General features: G+C 41.4%; 2 protein-coding genes across 3 annotated transcripts in view; one reads left to right on the top strand and one right to left on the bottom strand.

The window, feature by feature from the left end:
- Positions 1-5095, bottom strand: part of CARD11 (caspase recruitment domain family member 11) — a 116968-nt gene extending 111873 nt beyond the window's left edge. Inside the window, exon 1 of the mRNA XM_026793724.2 lies at positions 4965-5095. The gene's annotated coding sequence lies outside the window, so the exon portion shown is untranslated. The remainder of the gene's footprint in view (positions 1-4964) is intronic.
- Positions 5096-5179: 84 nt separating this feature from the next.
- SDK1 (sidekick cell adhesion molecule 1) overlaps positions 5180-19557 on the top strand; it is a 382650-nt gene continuing 368272 nt past the window's right edge. For both annotated transcript variants that reach the window (XM_074553325.1, XM_074553324.1), the window contains exon 1: positions 5180-5639. In XM_074553325.1, the coding sequence (XP_074409426.1) occupies positions 5180-5639 (460 nt within the window). The remainder of the gene's footprint in view (positions 5640-19557) is intronic.

Raw genomic sequence — 19557 nt, 5'->3', positions numbered from 1 at the left:
AGCTGGCTAGTGTCCCTCGGGAATACACCCTTGCTAGGGAAGGTTTTAGCCCCCTCCCAAAAGTTCACTGAATTCAGGTTGATTTAATATGCTGAGAAACCTTCCCATTTGAAAGAAAGTTACTTTCTACTTGCAAAGTCATTGTTTTCTAAAGCACTGTCCCTCTTGGGAGAAAAGGAAAGGCAGTATAAAAACCCTCTGGGACTATCATGTGGTAGTCAATAAAATTGCTTGTCCTGAAATTTTCACTTTAAGCTTTTGAATGAAGGAAAATGGAAGTGTAGGAACAACCCATGGAACAGTTTTCAGGGTACCAACAAGATCCATACCTTCTATCCAAGGTATTAAAAATAATAATTGTTCTACATTACTTATGAGGAAGACCTTACTAGAATATCAACTTTTATTTTGCCTGTCATGGTGTTCATATAGCTCTCCATTTATTTTTCAAAGGTTTTGGAACAGACGTTTGCTTTACCAGTTAAATTTTCCAGGCAAAATAAGTCATCAACAAAAAAAGTGTGCTGTCGAGAAATATCACATAAAAAATCACTGATTTTTTTTTTTAATAGATATTAGAGAACGCAGTATAATTATTTGGCTGACAGGACTAAACCAGCCAAACAAACCACAGCAATTACCTGGCTAAAAACCATCACGTCTGCCATAATCTAGATCCCAGCTGGGTACCACCCACCAATGACTGTGAGAAGCAGAGACTGCATGAGGAGATCCAGCAGGTCCCAAGAACCTGCTGCGGTGCTCAAAAACAAACAAACAAACAAAAAAATCGAACAAACCCCTCAGCAAACAAGCAAAACCTTAAAAGCATATAAAATTATTTGCATATAAGAACGCTCCATCTGTAGGACATTAGCTAATTCCAAATGCTAAAGAGTCAATAAACTGTACCCCAGAAGATATAAAAGAAGATTAGAAGATTGTAAAAAAACATTTGTGAGATTTTCCAGTGGAAGTAATTCCATGATTTCACTCTCTTGGCTAGAAGGCTGCCTTTCCTTAAATGGCCTCTCTTCACTCTCTTGGCTAGAAGGCTGCCTTTCCTTAAATGGCCTCTCTTTGGTAGTGGAGCCTTTTCTTCCTTTCTCTTTTGTCTCATTATCTCACCGCATTTACACCTCATTTCAAAAATACAACCGTCATCGATAAAAAAGACTTTAAACCTTCTTTTTTTCCCCACCTTTAAATAAAACTAACTACATTGCTTCGTTTCTGGGTTTAATTTCAAAATTCCTGAAAACTCATCCCGTGCTTTTTTCTGTCTTTATGACCGTCAGATTTGTTGTTTGTGCTTTTTCAGGTGGGCGAGCTGTTCTCCTACCAGTATTCTGCTGGATGTTTAACTGTTACATGCATGCAGGAGGGAGAAGTGGTAAAAATCTTTCACTAATCTAGATAACAAAATTTCAGATAATTTTTTCAGATATGAACACTGTTAAGTACATTTACTGTAACCAAGGTAAATAGAAAAAAAACCCAACCATGAATATTGTCCTCTTAAACGTGCTCATTGTTAAAAATGAAAGAACAAACTGCAAACATTTCACCCAAAATGTCAAGTATGAACGACATCATATTTAAATAAGAAAGCATGGCCTGAGTGATGCAAATAGGTTACTTTCCTGTGTTTATGTTTGTAGATTACCTTCCGATGCTCATGTTTGCATGCTGAACAGATTTAAAGGGCAGCAAGGAAAACACGTCAATTTCAAAGTGAAACAAACTTCCACTGAAATTGAGCAATGTTACAGAAGTGAGCACTTCTCCTTTGCAGCACCTTGGTTTCAACAGTCTGACAATGATTCTTCCAGCAGACTTTTCACAATACTCTCATAACCACTGCAAACTGCCTCCCTTAGAACTTACGAGGAAGCACTGAGGACTTTTTTAGATATCAAACTGAATTTGAAATCTTAAACTGAAATTTCCGTGAGCAGCCCTATGTTCCTTTGTTAACAGTGCTTAAAAAAATACCAAAACAAAACTGCCCAACACACAATTAAATATATTTTCCATTTCCAGTTAAGGCAAATCAGTCCCACCCAAAATTACTGGTTAAAGAAAATGAGAGTTTTTTTCACGCTGCAGTAAAATAACTACTGTTAATGGTGCAATGGGAGTTACAAACAGATTGTTACTTCCTTGAGGTCAGTTCTGAACACAATCTGGGCTCAGTTTGCATTGTTCTCAAAGCGGACGCATTGCAGGGAAAATCATAAGCACCAAGTCCTGATATGTGTAGATAATTATTAATGTGGTCTACGCACAAAAAAAGGAAAGTGTGACGTGACAGGCACAACAGAATCGCTATTTTCACTCTATTTACCACAAGGAAGAGGCGGCTGGTGAATACATCTCATATCTCATACCAGGAAAAGGTGCCACAATAAGGAGAATTTGAGTACAGCAACTTGAACACAGGAACAAGCTGGCACAGAGAGGGATAAAGGGTGGGCAGACAAGAGATGTCATAAAACTTAATAACCTGTTGGATACTAGAAGCAGCAGGAACTGGCGTAGGAGGGAATCTGGCAGACAGATGTACCTGGCAGATACAAAGGGAGGGTCAGGAGGAAAAGCTGCCCTGCAGCTCTGGATGCTGATGGATGGAATGGCTTGGATAGGGAGGCAGCTGAGGGCCTGTGTTGGGCACAGGAGACACTGCCAGGGAACCAGGAAAGTGTTCCCCTGTGCTGGGGTGCAAACTGTGAAGCTGCTTTACCTTCTTGTATGCTGTAAAATAACGCAGGCTTGAGAAAAAGGTGTTTTCTTGGGTAACACACCTGTCAGACACCCATCACACCGTTAATAAAAGGGGAAAATGACCTTGTGTTTGATGTGATAATACACAGTGTTTGCCGCACGGCTCCATCATCACACACGGCCTCTCAAAAAGGCAGAAGGAGCAGAAGCCAATCTCAAACTTTGGCTCTGCCAACCTGCACCCTCGCTGCCCTCCACGGGCAGCACCGCACGGCGCAGCGCGCAGGGACGGGGTTAACTCGCACCTCGGGGCTCCCTTGGCTCTGTCACCACATTCCAGCTCCTCGCCCTCCGGCGCACGGGAAGCGCGGCCGCCGCGGGGCGCGCCCGGGATGAGGCGGCGGCGGCCCGGCCTGTCCGGGCGGGCCCGGCGTGTCCCCGCCCGCGGCACCGCCGCGCGGGCATAGGGGGCGCTGTTAGCGCGGGGACGCGGCGGCGGAGCGCCCCGCCGGGACCGCGGGGACGGGGATGGAAACAAACGGCGGGGATCGCGGGCCGTGTCCCCTCAGGGCCGGCGCGCGCCGCGGGGTGTGGAAGGGGGCAAAGGGGGGCGCGAGGCACAGCCCCGCTCGCGCCTTTGCGCGGGCGCGCGCGGCCCCTTGCGCGCGCGGTCCCTTGCGCGAGCGGCCCCTTGCGCGCGCGCGCCGCCCGCCCCGCTCTGCCGCCCAATGAGCGCCCCGGCCGGAGGGAGCGCAGGTCCCGCTGCGCCGGCGGCGTGAGGGGAAGGGGATGGCGGTGCTGTGTCCCCCCTCCCGCCGCTGCGGAACCTGCACTGAAATACCCCCCGGCCCCGCACCGCCCAGTCCCGGCAGTGGCACACGCGTACAGATACACACGCGTATAGATAAACAAACACGCACACGCATCCCCTCAGCCCCGCGCAGGATGCGCCCCCCCCACCCTTCCCAGCCCAGACACGGCCCCGCTAGTGAGGTGTAGGTCAGGGGAAGGTGGGCTGAGGCGCTGTGGGCGGGAGAGCCGTGCGGGGAGCCGGGAGGTGAGCCAGCAGCGCCGCTGCCGGTTCGGAGGGAGCTGAGGGGGAGCCGGGACGCGGGGCGGGGACGCCGAGGTGGGCGCGGGGGGATGGCGGGGGGCGCGGACAGGGTCGCGCCGCGCCGCCGCCTCAGGCGGTGAGAAAAGTTGAGGCGGCTCTCGGGGGCGGGGGCGAGCTGGCGGGGCTCGTGTTTGATCAACTTCGCGCTTAGGTGCTTTGTTTTTAACTCGCCTTTATCCTCGGTGCACTTCTTTTATAACTACTCCTATCCTTTCTTTCTTTTAACAAGGGGGGGAGGGAATCTCCCACGAAAGTTTTCCCTTCACGGAAGGCGGGACTGAAACAATACCCCGATGCTTTGTTCAAATATAAAACCGACAGCGTTTGCTTTCCCTTTCCCTTCCCTTTTTTTTTTTTTTTTTTTTTTTTCGGTTGGGTTTTATTGCCGCCGCTGCCGCTGTTGTGATCGCGCTTTCCCCCTTGTGTTTACAGCGCCTGTGAGGGAGAGACGCTCGGAGGAAGGACCGGGATCCCTGGGCTGCATCAGCGCGGAGAGCAGGAGCCCGGCTCAGCAGAGCTGGGAGGATTTCACCTTGTTGCTGTTTGTTTCGGGAGATTTTCGCTCCCCCCACCCCGGACACTGTCCAGCTGAGGGTTTGCTTCCTCACTGCGTCCACAACCGGCCAGAGAAAGAGCGCTTTCTCTGTTAGAGGTGATTTTTGTCGTGGTCTCCCTGCAAGGAAGGGATCGGCACCAGCCTTCGAGGAGGGAGACAGGATCAACTGAGGTTTTCCCTACCTCCGGCTGAACGTGAGGAGTTCAAGTGACACCGGCACCGGCCTGTGGCTGACTGACTGCACAGCGAGCTGGAATCACAGCCAGAGCTGCTCGATTTACCTGCTCGAGGACCCTTCAAACCCTTCTATTGACGGTAGAGATTTGTATTCCAAGGAAAATCGGATTAATATAAACTATGCAGAGCTTTGCGAGGATATCAGGAGACTACCCTGTCTGCATGGCTAATCTTGAAATTGTCTGAAATAAATCCTTAGCGCAAGGAATAACGAGATACTTTCAATTAGTTTTTTTTTTTTCTTGTCGCTTTTCCTCCCCCTTCTGCGAGAATTTTTAACACTTCCATCGGAGGGTTTGTACAGGAGAATGGGACACATGCTGGAGAGCTCACCATGCTCCACTAAAATGACGGGGGTAACAGTTTCCATCACTGTTGCGGTATAAAAGGTTCTCTTTGGATTGTCTGCTGGTGGCTGCTAAGATGGATCAGTTTCTCCGTGTTCCTGTTTGCGATGTGCTGAAGGATCCGGATTTACTGAAATACTGACGCCCAATGAACTTACTCGCTCTCTGCTGAAAGCATCGGATGTGACAGTGCAGAGAAACATGTGTTTCACATTTCTGACTGGTTGTTTTGGTGCAATCAATACCTCCACAAGAAACATTGACTTAGGTGGCGACTGTCATAGCGGGAGGCACACGGAGCGCTGCTCCCGGCTTGCAGGCGGAGCGAGCACAAATCAAAGAGCCCGCCGATCCTGGCAAGTGGGGGCTTCGCTTCCCCCCAAAGCGCAGGGCACGGGCTCCCGACCCTCCTCAGAGAGCCCGGCCCGCGGGTGCGGAATGAGCGATGACCAAAGCGCTGCCAGGAGTGGCAGCCAGTCGGATCCGATGGGCATCAGTGAGGCAATACCGGTTGAAAGAAAGGTGGATCGCGAAATTATTGCCCGAAGGAATAGCAGGCGAGGCGGAATGATGATAAAGTTAAACTTCTGTTTCATCTTCTGTCGGGGATGGTGGGCGTTTCTGTTGCTTCAGCTCCACATGTTGCAAGCACTGGCACAAGGTAGGGCTAGAGACATTTTTGTTTATAGAAATGCTGCATCTGCCTTCTGAGAGCAAGGGAATCTTGCTCGGGTACAGAGAAACCCTTTTACTTTTATCCTTATCAGAGATAAACTGCAGAATTCGCACTGAGCTGATTCATGTAGGAATGGTCGTTTCTTACACACAGTCGTTTCTTTATGGAGCAGGGATTTGCAAACTGCACCTTCATGTTTCTCTCCCTTTCTAGTCCTATCCTTATCCTATCCCAACCTCCCACGGAGAATCACAGTCCTGCTTTTTAAATGTACTTAAATGCATCCGTGCTGTTCTTTCAGGCAGCAAAAGAGTTAACTGCTGGTTTTGTGTGTGTGTGTGTCTGTGTGTGTGTGTTTAAAACCACTGTGCTCTGAGATAAGTTATTAGGAGAAGGGGAGTCATAAATCCTCCGACTAGAACTAAACCAGGCATGTAAAAGGAATTCTTTAAACATATGAGCACTATTCTATGTGAGCCTCGGTCTCAGCATTGTTCATTTCTTTTGGATTGCCAAGTAACATTTACCCGAGACAAAAACTGCAATTGATTCGTATCTGAGCATTTCCACATCAGAGATCCTTGCAGTCAAATGAGTCAGTTGTAAACGAAGGGTCAGAGTCGACCAATAGACTTTAAATACCAAGTGTCAGTCACTTTGCATGTAAATTCCCTTCTCAAAAAATTGCCAAATGTAGCTTAATTCTTAATAATCCTTTGACAGAGTAAACAATAAATGGCAGGCAGAAGCATTACAGTTGGCTGCGCCAAATAACACGCTGAACAAACGCAGCTTTCACTTTCTTTGCTGGGTTGAGTTTTGTTGCTGTGTGCATTGTCTGGCTGAAGTGGGGTGTGCTGGACAATGCAGAACTGTATCGTGTGGGACCAGGAGTTAGTTATTAAAGCGGAAGTTAATACTCCATGAAGGGGAATAGTCTTTGTGGTTTAGCTCTTTGTTTTCAAGTATTTCACAGGGAACAACAGTGCATTCAGTTGTAATAAGTGGATGGGGCTCGTGTGTTGAGGAAGAGGAGTTGGAAGCCAAGTCTGCTGTAGTTTGTCTGCTCTGGGTTTACTGCTGCATCCTCAGAAAGTTTGGAGCCGCAGGATACAGAAGAGATTTAATCCAGTGTTTTATATGGACTCCACCCTCATAAACCTTTCTCAGTGCTTTGTTTATGCTGTCACTGCTATTCCCAAATTACTTCTGCTGAGGCCTGCAAGCCCTAACAGGGTATTGTTATCCTGAAACAAGCCATACCTGACATAATTATCTCTGCAAATTAAAATTCACGTCACTTTTTGCTTTTTTTCTTTTGGTAGTTGTTGTTGATAGGTGCCAATATGATGCTTCATGTTGGCAGATAAATGCTGATGATTCTTGCTGCTTACATTAAAAATAATTTTAAAAAAATCATGAAAGGTAATTTTAGGTGCCAGGGATTCAGGAATCACTTTAGGTGCTAGTTTTTCTATGGTTAGTAGTAAACTAGTCACCTTACTGAATTAAAAGTGAATTGAAACTTTTGTTAGCACATAGAATTGCTTATTCCAGATTACTCAGCATTTGCAGTAGTGTCAATTTCAGGTACTGTAGATCTCAGGGAGTTCTGTAGTGTATACAAACAATCCCCCAAAAAAGTCCTTACACAAAGTTAGTTTTAAGTAACTAAGAGTACTTAAGGCAGGGAGGGGAAGGGAAGAGAATAAGATATATTATTTATGAAAAATATTGGGGCAGATAAAGCTATGAAGTGTAGAAGGCATGAAACAATGAAAGATAAAACAATTATGTAATAGAGAAACAAAATACATTGTAATTTTTATATAATGCTGAAGATTAGTTAGTCCTTTTAAGAATAATTTGACACAAAAACCAGTGTGGAGGTCTTGATGTAGAAGGCTTTTATTGGAATTTCACAAAATTTGTATTAATTTATAACTTACGGTTCTTTTTGCACTCTGAATTCTAATGGATCCTAAGACATTCATCATTTTTATGCAAAAGTTTACTTTAGAAGATGACAATATAAAAGTCCTTCATGAAAATGGAAATTCTGCTACAGCCACAGAGGTGTCTAATGGAATGATGTGGTCATATGCATGAGAGAATTACATGACTTCAATCTTTTTTTAAGATTAAAAAATGAACATTCTAAATATATGGGCCATGGCTCTCCTGAATGAATCATAATACAATGCTATAACCAGCTAATGTTTCCATAATAACTATTCCAGCATTAAAGACATAAGAAGTATTTCAGGCATACTGAAATGCAGGTTCTTCATTCCTAGGAAACAGATCAGGTAAAGTTGTTGAGATCAAGTATCTTATACTTCAAGGTGAACAGAAGAAATGAGTTTCAGCTGCAACAGGTTGGCTGAGTATTCTCTAAACTTGAATGATCATCCATGTGAAAGCTGATCTCATGGTGAACTGTAGACAAAACCACTTGTAAATTCATTTTGTGCTTAGGTCTTCAGCTGTTCTGTCTTCTGATAGTTGCATTACATATTTCAATATAAAATTTATCTGCTTTCTTTTTCCTTTTTAAAGTGAGTTTAATGAGTCTAAAATGTCCATTGGGTTGTTGTCCTGAGTAATGAAGGATTCTCTTTGAACCTTAGTGTTGTTGTGCATGGTGGGAGTGACTTTCAGGGTACAGAAGACAAAGGCTGTGGCTTGTCCCAGGCTGGGAATGGAGCTCCCACTCCTGTGAGGGCCAGATCTCTGCACAGGGCCCCCTCACGCTTGGGGTGTGTCTGCACTGGCCCAGCTCAGAAGAATTAACCTGTAAGAGTCCCCAAACTGTTGCACATTCCTTTGTTTGCTCAGCTCTCTCTGCCTGCTGGCCTCTGCCACCAGCCCTCTTTTCATGGCATTTTTATTAAATGATGCAGTTAGTTAGCTGAGATGCTAGTTAGCCTCAAGTCATCGTGTGTCATCAAACAGTGATGAGATGCTAATTGATAATCACTATAATTATCAAATTAGACTTTGTGAGGTGGTGGTAGGAGTGAATCATTTGGCCCCAGTGGCTGCCTGCTGCTCTTGGAGGAACATCCTCCTGCAGAGTCTGGCTCAGGGGTCTGCATGCCTGGGCAGAGTCCTGGGAATACACACAGCTCCTGCAGCTTTGGAATTTATTCCTTATGTATGAGATTAACAAACATGGATGCCTACTGAGGTACAAAATGTTGACTGAACTACTGGAATATTTGTATGGAAATAGAAAAATTCTGCTTATTTAAAATAGGTTGGAAGTTGCTAGAGGCTACTCTACATGCCTCTGAATGGATTTAAGTGCCTTCCCAATGTCTATCTTTTGTTGAGGAATGAAAGAATACTTTGAAAATATATTTCTTTGGATTGATAGCTGTTGTTCAGAAAGATTTTAAAATAGATAAAAGCAGAGCAAAGCTTTAAGCTTCTCCAGCAGAAGCCTGGTATCTTTAAATATTAAGAAAGAGAAGCTTGTCTGATTTTTCTTAGTTTTATGGCAATGGAACCGTAATCTTTTTATGCTGCCTAATCAAATCTGTATTCAGAATTCTACAAATACCTGAATGTACATTTAAGGTGGTATTGATGTGCATTATGCTTTGAAAGAAGCCATGACCCAGTAGATAGATGAAAATGTTTCTGGGGCCCAACTTCCTTCATTCAAATATTTGATCTGGTGTATTATAAATATGGTGAGTGTAAGAAGCCTTTTCAAGCAAATTTCAAATTGCATTAGGTGCAGAGATGATAAACAACTTGCATATAGAGTATTTGGTTGTTAGGAAGATGGAGAGATGGTAAAATGTTAGGGCAATACCTACTGGAGAGTGAAAAAGATTATGAATTAAATGTAGAAGGAACCATTTCTAATTCCAAAAGACTCTGTTACTCTTTATTGGAAACTAAAGATTTTTTATAGGGTTTGCCTTTTGTGTTTCTTTTCTTTAGAAGAACATTTTAAGTATGTGCTAGTTTTAAGCAGTTGGCTTTTTTGTGTATACAATTATAATAATTAAGCAATTGATTTGGAGGAGTAGATCCAGTCTAAATAGAAGTGGGGTGGAGATCATTGGCATTTTCTGTGGCCAGATCATGCGACTTCTCACTCTCTCTGCTGTGGTAACTCCTGGTTTGCTTTATATGTTTATGTTTTGCTGGAAAAGTACCTGTTCTTAAGACTTCTTACAGCAAGTTCAAAGAGCTGTGAGCCCATAATATTAACATTCCAAGTGCAGAGTTTCAGCTGGTTCCTTGAGAGTGCAGTGTAATGGTCCTGTTAGAGCTGAAGGGAGACCATAAGTAATGGGTGTTTATTGTCATTGTGTTCATGCACTGCCAGGAGATGCTCAGAGCAGGAATGGCCTGGGTGTGCAGAGAGGCTGTGGTAGCTCTGCTCTGTGGCTTTCACCTCACTTAAGAAGAACAGAAGGCAAATCTGTGTCCTTGAAAACTTGTTCTGGAAGGTTCTGCCATTTCTGTGTGTAGTCATGTATTTTGAATCATGAAGGCAAATGTTGTCCAATATTTTAAAGATTGCTTAAACTTAGAAATACAAAAAAACAATCTCAAATGAGTTATCAGGAATCTGTGAAGTGAAGGGATTGGGCTTTTGTAGCTCTGAGAGGGATTTTTTTTATTGTCTTGTTCTTATCACCATACACATACAAGGCTGGAACACATTCTTGACTCCAAAGATTTCCATGCATTTATCAACTTTTTATACATCTTTACCTGAACATCCCGTTCTGGATGGTCTGGTTATTTGGTCCAGCTGGACCTTTGTGCTGTGATGAGTTTGTGAGCTGACTAGAGGCAGTTAGAGTCCTCATAGAGCAAAATCTCTTGTTCCTGCTGAGTTCATGACAGAAAGAAGCCTTTCCTCCTCCCTCTGCATATGTACATACATAGCATGTGTTTAAATAGCTTTTAAGGAACAAATTGATGATATGTTGATATTTTCAAGATTGTGTTTTCTTGAAGTTAAAACATATGAAATAGAACAGATTTCCTGAGATTTGTGCAGAGATTATAAAATGCCAGAAGTAAGGCACCTTTGCATCTTTAATACAAATTATTAATGCATAGACATTATGATTAAGTTTAAATTATTATTTTTCCTGTCTACACAGTCAGAACTGAGACTGAGTGCTGCCCACTACTCAGTTTTTCAGTATTTTGTTTCCTTGTCAGTGCTTGGCTCCATCTTTCATTTGCTTGAAATCTTTTAAATTCAGCACAAGAAGACTTTTGTGTGAACCAGAGGAAGAACAGTTAGCAGCTATAGCATGGCATTGGATTAGACTACTTACAGTTATTACAGCTGGAGAGCAAGTAATTGGTGAGATTTGGGTTCTATTTCTGACTATCAAGTGAGTATTTTCTAGTGCATAAAGACTCTTCCATGCACGTGCCTCAAACATGACCCTTCACCATGCACAGAGCTCAAGCAGAACAAGAATGTAACTTCATGGAAAGGCCTGTTCCCAAAGAACTTGGGGTTTCTGGAGTTGCATCTGCCCCTGGAGTAAAGGACTTTGCAATTCCTTTAACAGACATGGCCTTTGGAATGTCACAGCCCCAGAAGGTTCAAAGGGTGACAGGGCTGAGAGGGGAGGAGCCTTTTATTTTAAAGTGATCCCAACTTCATTGCTTTTAAAACATACATTACTGGGTTTGTAGGATCTGCTCATGGCACAGTTTCTTGATTTCTAGATGTACGTGATACTTATGTATCATATCTTGAGCATTTGTATTTTTAGTTTACAAAGACAGATATTTTTGTTCTGGCTTTGCTACAGAAAATAACAAATTTATTCCTAGAATAGACGCTGGTCTGTTGCTAATTGTGTTTTAGCAGTGAAATGCCTCTGAGGTGCAATACAAATGGCACCCTCACTAAGATTAGAAATTTGGATCAAGGCTTTTTAAGGGGAGTGTTTTTAATGTTCAGCTGTTTGGCTCCCTGGCCCAGCACAGACTTGGGTCACACAGGCATCAGGGACAATGCAAACAAGGTGACAGGACCTGGCTGGGCCATGACCCTGGCAGTGTTCCCAAGATCAGCTTCAACTGGGGGAGAATTTTCCAACTCTGACAAAACACAAGGCAATGTACATAGCCTGACTTCTTACAAATATGTTGAGGCTGCTGTTTCTGGGGAGAAAATAGTGAAGTGAGGTGGTTTAGAAGACTTAACTTTAGGTTTTTTTTCTCTTTAAGTTCCTTTCAGTGAGTTTCTCTCTCTGTTGGGTGGAGTCTTCCCAGCCTGAGTTTATAAGGTAGATGCTAAATTTCAGTAATGTGAAAATTCCCCTTAATCCCCTGATATCTCAATTCTGTAGGCTGATGATAGAATAATACTTTTTTCTTAGACAGAAAGAAACTTTGCAACTTAAGTTGCAAGTTCCACCAGTATTACTTCTTAGTGTTTCTATCTAATGCACAGATTCAGAGGGTTAAAAAGGGGAGGTGTGAACTCCAACAACTCTGATTAAAGGAAGTCTTTAACAGCACTTAATGCAGGATGTGGAACTGGATTGTACAATCTTACGTCACACCATTCAGATAACTTTTGAAGTGTCATTTTTATAAACAATAAAGCATTAGAGCTTTTTATGCATATAATGTGATTCTTTAATCCTGTTTTTCTCATTTCCATGCTCTATTGCAGCAGCCTGAAGAGAAAGTTGATTCTGGTAGATAAATCAATGTCCCTTAGGTCTCTTTAAACCACTTTATGGTCTTTTAAGCCCTAAGCCGTATATTTTTCCTAATAAACTCCTTGGTCTAACATGTTACCTAAGAAATAATTTGTTGGGTATTGCTCTCTTGGACCAGAAAGTAGAGAATGATGATAACATAGCTTCAGTGTGTGTTGCCAGAAGAGTCCCACACTGATTCCAGGCTGCAATTGAAGTTTGTAACTCATTATAACACAAAGAACCAGAAGTTCTGGTGACACTGCTTTCATCCTCAGGTTCATATTTGTCAAATTTTGTGTATTTATTAACTGAGAATGTTGTGGCTTTGATATGTGGTTTTGGCATTGAGTTCATAGGAAATCAACTCAGTAGCAATGCTACTTTTGAAGAGAAGGTGCTAAGGAAAAAAATGGAGCTATTTAACTAGTGCAAATATTTAAAATGTTTAGACACTTAGAAAAAATTATTTTGCTGAACTAGTGCGGTTTGCTCACCTAACATTTGTGTTAAGCAGAGACTCAACACTGTCATTGCAGTCTGGCTGGTGCATTGGAAAATGAATGTCCCTGTTTCTTATTTCTTATCTGTCAAGAAGTGCAAAGGCCATTTATGACTAAATACTTTGAAGTAACTAAATGGTATATGATTATTGGAAAAGAAATATATGGTGCAGTGCCATACCTGCAGTTCAAGGATAATACATTAATCATAACATGGACTGCATTGCTGGAGTATTGAAGTGTGTGGGTGGAGGTGAAGGGAATTCTGCATCAGTATTTCTAAATGTGTGTACTGATAAGTTTAATTTTAAGTCCTCTTGAATCTGTGTATGTAGAGGTACAACAAACTTTTCATGTTTCTGACTGCTTTATTTCCTTCAGGGTCAAGAGATTGAATAAACCCAGATCCTACCTATCATGTGAATGTAACATTTGCAAACTATCACCTTTGTGTTTTCTTTCTTGCTGTCGCTGTTGTTGAGGAGAAAGTCACTGGCACTTCTGTTTTATGTTGTGATGCATAAAAAAACTTTTACAGCAGCTTTGCTGATAGTGCTCTGGCAATGCTGCTGTGCCATGGTGAAGGCAGTGCTGTTGTTTGTGTGCACATCCATCTGTGTGTCTCACCCTTCCTTCCCTCTGTCTTTATCCCTTTGTCTCAGGCTGACACAATGTGCTTCTGCTCTCAGATTAGTGCTCCTCCGTGCTGTTGTGTACAAGGAATGCCTCCTGCCAGGGGCAGGCTGAGGAGGAGGCTTAAACCCTCTGATTCTGCACTTGCAATGTGGAGCAGATCCCACCGTGATCCTCTCCCTGGGCACAGAGGGCCTTTTCTAGGACACGTGCATTGTGTTAAGCAGGGCTTTTATTGTGCTGGAGGCCTTGTCATCTGGAGAGCAGATGAGCAGGAAGATTGTTTAATGGTAGATTATCCCAGCATTTTTTTTAAATGTTAGATAAGTCTAAGAGGCGAGAGATGAAGAACAGTAGCTCCTGTGTTTCACCTTTTGCTGTTTTTATTGCCATGAAGACATTAGATTTGTTTTTGAAGATGGAGTAGCTGAAATCAAAAACCATTTTAATGCCACTGCAAACACCAGGTTTTAAGATGAATTCTATCAACTAATTTCCTGTTTCTCTCTAGAATTTGTTTTGTTTTTACAAACATAACTGTTCACTTGTGAAAAACATCAGATGTATGTTAAATGAAGACAGATATGTGCATTGTATTTTTATAGAAAGAATACTTTCTTTTCATCTTAAACTTCAATTTTAAGGTTATGTTTTGTCTTCTCTCTTGGAACTGCTGTGCAAGACTCTTACCTTTTAAGAGCTAATGAGAGGTCAGTGTTTTGTTCTTGGGTTTTTTTCCTCCTCTTGAAAAGAATACATATTTTATATAGTAACTTCATAAAATTAGTCAGCTGAGGGAAGGTGTTTCCTGTTCACAGAGCCTAATCATGCTAGTGCTCATTATCCATAGAACAAGGCTAAAATTTCACTTTTAGGTGTTCTGTTTCAGGGAAATGGGAGAATAGGTCAATTGACTCTCTAGCTTAATTCAATTACAAGATAGGCAGTGATGCTATTGTTCAATGAAATCATCAACAGAAAAATTTCAAGTGACTCTCAAGATAAACCTCCCATTCATACACAAGTTTGAAGCAGCAGTGAATAACAAAGCAAGATTTGTATTTTGAAAACTTTCTTTCAAGCTGTTTATGTAGTATCTAACATCTTCATTTCAAGTTTCTCTATACAAGTGTTGATAGCAATCTTATTCAGATTTAATTAATTATATATTGTTTATTATTAGAATTTAATGGGTCAAATATTTAAGCATATTTTTCTGAATCTTCAGTTGAGAATTCTGAGTCAATGGCACTCATGTCAAACTCAGAATTTTAAGTGCTGGTAATTCAACATTACATTCACTATGTAAATGCATCATAATTAAAATGATGCCTTGTCAATGCCATTCAGGTTTCTTGTGAGTATAATTTTCAGCTTTCACATACTGGATGTAGCTCTGTCTTCTCCTACCCAAAACCTGAACAAGACATATTTATGGTGTACTGGTGTCAGTAAAAACCTGCAGTGTTAACTGTTGTGCCTGTTTAAACTCAAAGAGTGAAAATCTTACTGATTCTGTTAAGAAAGTGAAGGTCAAATCTAAAACTTAATTTTTAAATATTTTTCAAATGGTTCAAATTCAGTATACATAAAAAATACTGGAGCAGCCATTTAGAAAAGACAAGATGGCTCTGCAAGTGGTGCCATGGCAGATATGGACAGTTCTCATCCATAGAATTGACAAGTGAAGTCCAAGTTTTCATATAGTATCTAAAAAAGGAGATGCTGAGTAATTTTGGATTTCGACACTCGACATGTGAACAAATGTTCATACATGTCACAACAAATCTTGAAAGAATTCTTCATGTTCTAAGAGTCTTTCTTTAGAGCTGCAGGACATTATAACCACAGCCAAACCACCTTCTGTGCAAATGGTCACTAGAGTGGAGTAACTGCTAGCTGTCACTTTATTAAAACTAATGGCTTAATTACTCATGTTTGCTTGAAATTCATTGCAGTGTGAAGTGATTAGGCATTGGTGCTTTGGTAAATGATGGCATATTGCACATTTTCTGTAACCAATTAGTGAGTGTTGGTGTTGGGCACGTGCAGTGCACCCAGTTGTCACTCATTTCATTAACATCCAGATCTGTGCCATTACCAGAAGACTTCTGTTGGAACTTATGTGACAAAGACAATGGGGAGATATATATATATATATGAAAAGCTCAGAAAAGACAGCAAATAAGTAAAAGACAAGATAAAAGTTACAGTGCAGTTCTAAACACGTGACTGCCTTGACTGGAAAGCTTCCCAAATGAGTGCTAGGGTTGCCAGATACAGCATTCTCATAATTCAGTCAAATCTTCTATTCTGAGTCAAAGGCAAATGTTGCCTTCATGCATATTTGCAGCTCTCTTCCAGACATCCAGTAGTCTCAGCTGTCTCGAAATTCTGGAGAAGTGGCTACATGCTGAAAAAAATGTGTGTTTGCCTGCTAAACACTAAAAAGTGTTTAGATGCTGCATCAAGGCAAATAGAACACCAGACACAGCTACTCAGAACTGATTTAGTAAGTTGGCAGTAGAACGTACTGTACAGATGAATAGCTGTCTGTAGTGATTGATATAATGGGGGTTTTTTTGAAGTCTTCAGTGTGCTCAAGGCTTCTGAAGTCCCATTTCTGATGCTGGTCAGAAGTTCCTTTACTGTTCTCATTTTTGTAGACAGAGTATTTTTGTGATTTAGATGCATATATTGCTGAATTTCAGATTTCTAGGCATGATTTGTGTTTAAGACTAGTTATGGTTTAAGCCCAGCTGGCAACTGAGTACCACAAAGGCACTCACTTTCCCCACCAGCAGTGGGATGGAGAAGAGGATTGAAAAAGTGAGCAAAACTTGTGAGTTGAGATAAAGACATTTTACCAGGTAAAGCAAAAGCTGTGTGTGCAAGCAGAAGGCACCCCGAGGTGTCCCTTCACCTTGTCCTCTCAGCAGGCAGGTGCTCAGCCATCCCTAGGACAGCAGAGCTCATTAATGGTGATTAATGATGGCTTGGGAAGGCAAACCCATCATTCCAAACATCCCCCATTCCTCCTGCAGCTTCCCATGCCAGCCATGACACCAGATGGTCTGGGGTGTCCCTTGGGTCAGCAGTGCAGGCTGTGTCCATCCCAGGTCCTTGTGCACCTCCAGCCTCCTCGCTGGCAGGGTGGTGAGAGCACAAAAGGCCTTCACTCTGTGCAAGGGCTGTTCAGCAATAACAAAATCATCTCTGTGCTATCAACAATTTCTTTTTCAGCACAAATCCAAAACACAGCCCCCTACCAGCCACTGTGAAGAAAATTGACTCATCCCCAGCTCAAACCAGCAAATGACTGCATCTGTAAATGCATTTTCATTTTGTACCTTGTATATTGACAGAGAAACTGTATGAAATGGCATGATCTTAAATGGAGATCTCGAATCTCATAAATCTGCATTGTGAAATGTAATCGTATTAGAGGCAGAACACTTGTGGTTTTTCAATTATAGTGGTGCTTTTTCATATCACTGTGTGTGAAGCAGTTCTGTCAGAAACAAAGAGTTCAGAGCTCTCAGACGTACCATCTTTGAAGAAACAGCTAAAGGCAACAGGTTTCAAGCTCTTTGAAGCCTTTTCTCTCTGAGTCCTTGTTAAAGGATGGTCTCTCATAACTACTGGTCACTTACAAGTCTGTTTCTAAATTTGTGGGAAATCACATGAAGTGCATTATTGCATATTCATGTAGCACAGAAAGGTTTTGTATTTTTCCCTATATAGTGCACATTTGTACTTTATGACTTGCAGAAGTTCAGTTAATTGCAGTGAACACTTTCAGTAGGAGGAGCCATCTCAACTAATATAAAGAGGAAGGGTAACATTTGTATGAGTTAGCTGAACATGATAACAAATGTAATTATGCTAATAGAACAATGTGATGTATAAAAGCAAGATATTTTAATTTTAGCCTACATTCTGTAGAGATTACATGTTAGGAACATTCTTTGGCATAGTGCTTTATAATTTAAACAGTTTTGAAGTGTTACAAGCTTTAAATATTTGCATTGCAGTTATAAGATTCTTAATTTTCCTTTAGACATTTTAAAAGCTTCAGTTGTGTTGGGATGGTTTTAAAACTTGTTTGGTAGGAGAAATAATGTATACAATGGGGTTTATAATAAGTGTTACTGAAGTTACACAGATTCATTCCAACAACGTTCTTCAGTGTCAATGTATAAACTGTTCTCTTACTATTACTCTTACCTAATTTTCTTTTTTTCTTCACTTAAACAAATGTGGGGGATTCTGTGTGAAAAGGATGTTTTTCAGCAGGTTTCAGGAACTGAGATATTGGTCTGTCCCCTCACTCAGATTGGCAATGGAAGTAATACACTTTCCAGGGAAAAAGTCTCTTGAAATGTAAGGATTTTATAATAAATACTTGAGTTTTGAGGTACACAGGTTTCATAGCAGTTCTTAATGAAGCCAAGGAGTCCCATGTTTCGGTTTCAGTTTTAGTTCTATGGTTGTTTTTTTGTTCCTTTTTTGGGTTGGTTTCTTTTATGTTGTAATCTGGCTCTGTACAACAGGTTTAAGAAAATAACCAGAATCAGATTGTTGACATGATCAAAACCACAGTAAGTTTTTTAAACAGAAGTTTTGTTTGAACCAGGAAAAGATAAGACATGAGTTAATATCTTCATATGTATATGAAGTAAATATGTATAGTAGAAAAAATATAGTACATTTTTACTAATGCTGCTTATCAAGTTGCACAGAGCAGTGTGATGACTCCTCAAATTAGTAAAAGCCATAACCATCAATCTTCTACTGAATATGTGTGAGCTATTTAATAAAATTAGATATTTTTTCCAAGTCTTAAATCTTACTAGTTGTTTACGAAGATGTTCCAGACAGAAACAGCAATACTGAACTGTGGGTTGCATTTGCCTGTACTTGGCTATTCCAGATTTGTAGATCCCCTAATCTCAAGGAGGCAGTGTTTATTCTGAATTCTGGCCTTTCCTTTACCTAGATCCAAAAGAAAGATATGTTTTCTCAGTAACACAAATATTTAGAGTTGTCCAGCTTTTAGGTGTTTCACAGTCCAGAAAAATACAAGTAAATAAATGAAAAGGATTTCCTCTAGTTGTCATGCTTTCAAAAATCACTGATAGAATTAATGATATTTCATTATGTACATGTTTTCTCCTAAAGAAGCTTCTTCTTGTAAATCCAAGCATTCCATATTCCCAGAGCTTTCTTTACCCTGCCTTTGATTGAGTTTTTTGGTGTTGTTTGTTAATTTATTTCTTTTGTAGCTAGTGCAGAGACTTTGGCTAGCGGAATGGATGTCCTGTGTGGGAGAAAACAGAGATACTGCATAAATGGCTTTTTCCATGCTGGAAGATGAAGGATCTTTCTTGAGTTCTTATCTATAAATTCCTGATGTCATCCACCTGGGCAGAGAATAGAACACATATCTCACATCTGTGAGGTACAGGGAAAAAAGTTCAAAAGGAGAATTGGCTGAAGCTGTGGGCTCTTGCTGAGGGTTTTCTCTGAGCAGGTCTCTGGGGGCTGTGGAGGGCAGAGCTCTGCTCTGATCCTGAGCCCTTTGCAATTGTCTCTCTCACCCTGGAGCTCCTCTGGAGCCAGGAAGTCTGACCTGTTTATCTAAATCAACATGGAATCTTTGAGATTGCAAGGAAGCCAAAAGTTCCTGCACATCAAGCAAGGATTAGTGTTGTTACACTTTAAAATAGCACATCCCAAAACTATTTTAAAACGGTACCTACTTAGCACAGACCATCTTCTGGATCCCCTCTTTTTAACACTTCCAGTTTGTAATGCTGCAGGTAGAAGAGTTTGAGTACTGTGGTCAGAATGGCAGAGGAATTCTTCATCATTTATCTTCTGTAGTGTCTTGATCACCATTTCACCATCTTGGATCTTATTCAAATCATATCCTCTTCATACATCATCTGCAGAATTGTTTATTAAGTTCTGAACAATTAAACAATGCAAACTCATTCAAGGCAGAATGACTGGAGCAAGTGCTGGTGGAGCACTTGCACAATGTCAATATTGCATTGATAT

Source organism: Zonotrichia albicollis, chromosome 16 (assembly GCF_047830755.1).
Source record: "Zonotrichia albicollis isolate bZonAlb1 chromosome 16, bZonAlb1.hap1, whole genome shotgun sequence".
NCBI classification, from domain to species: domain Eukaryota; kingdom Metazoa; phylum Chordata; class Aves; order Passeriformes; family Passerellidae; genus Zonotrichia; species Zonotrichia albicollis.
The sequence above is the reverse complement of the archived record's forward strand: the minus strand, read 5'-3'. Positions and strand labels throughout refer to the sequence as shown.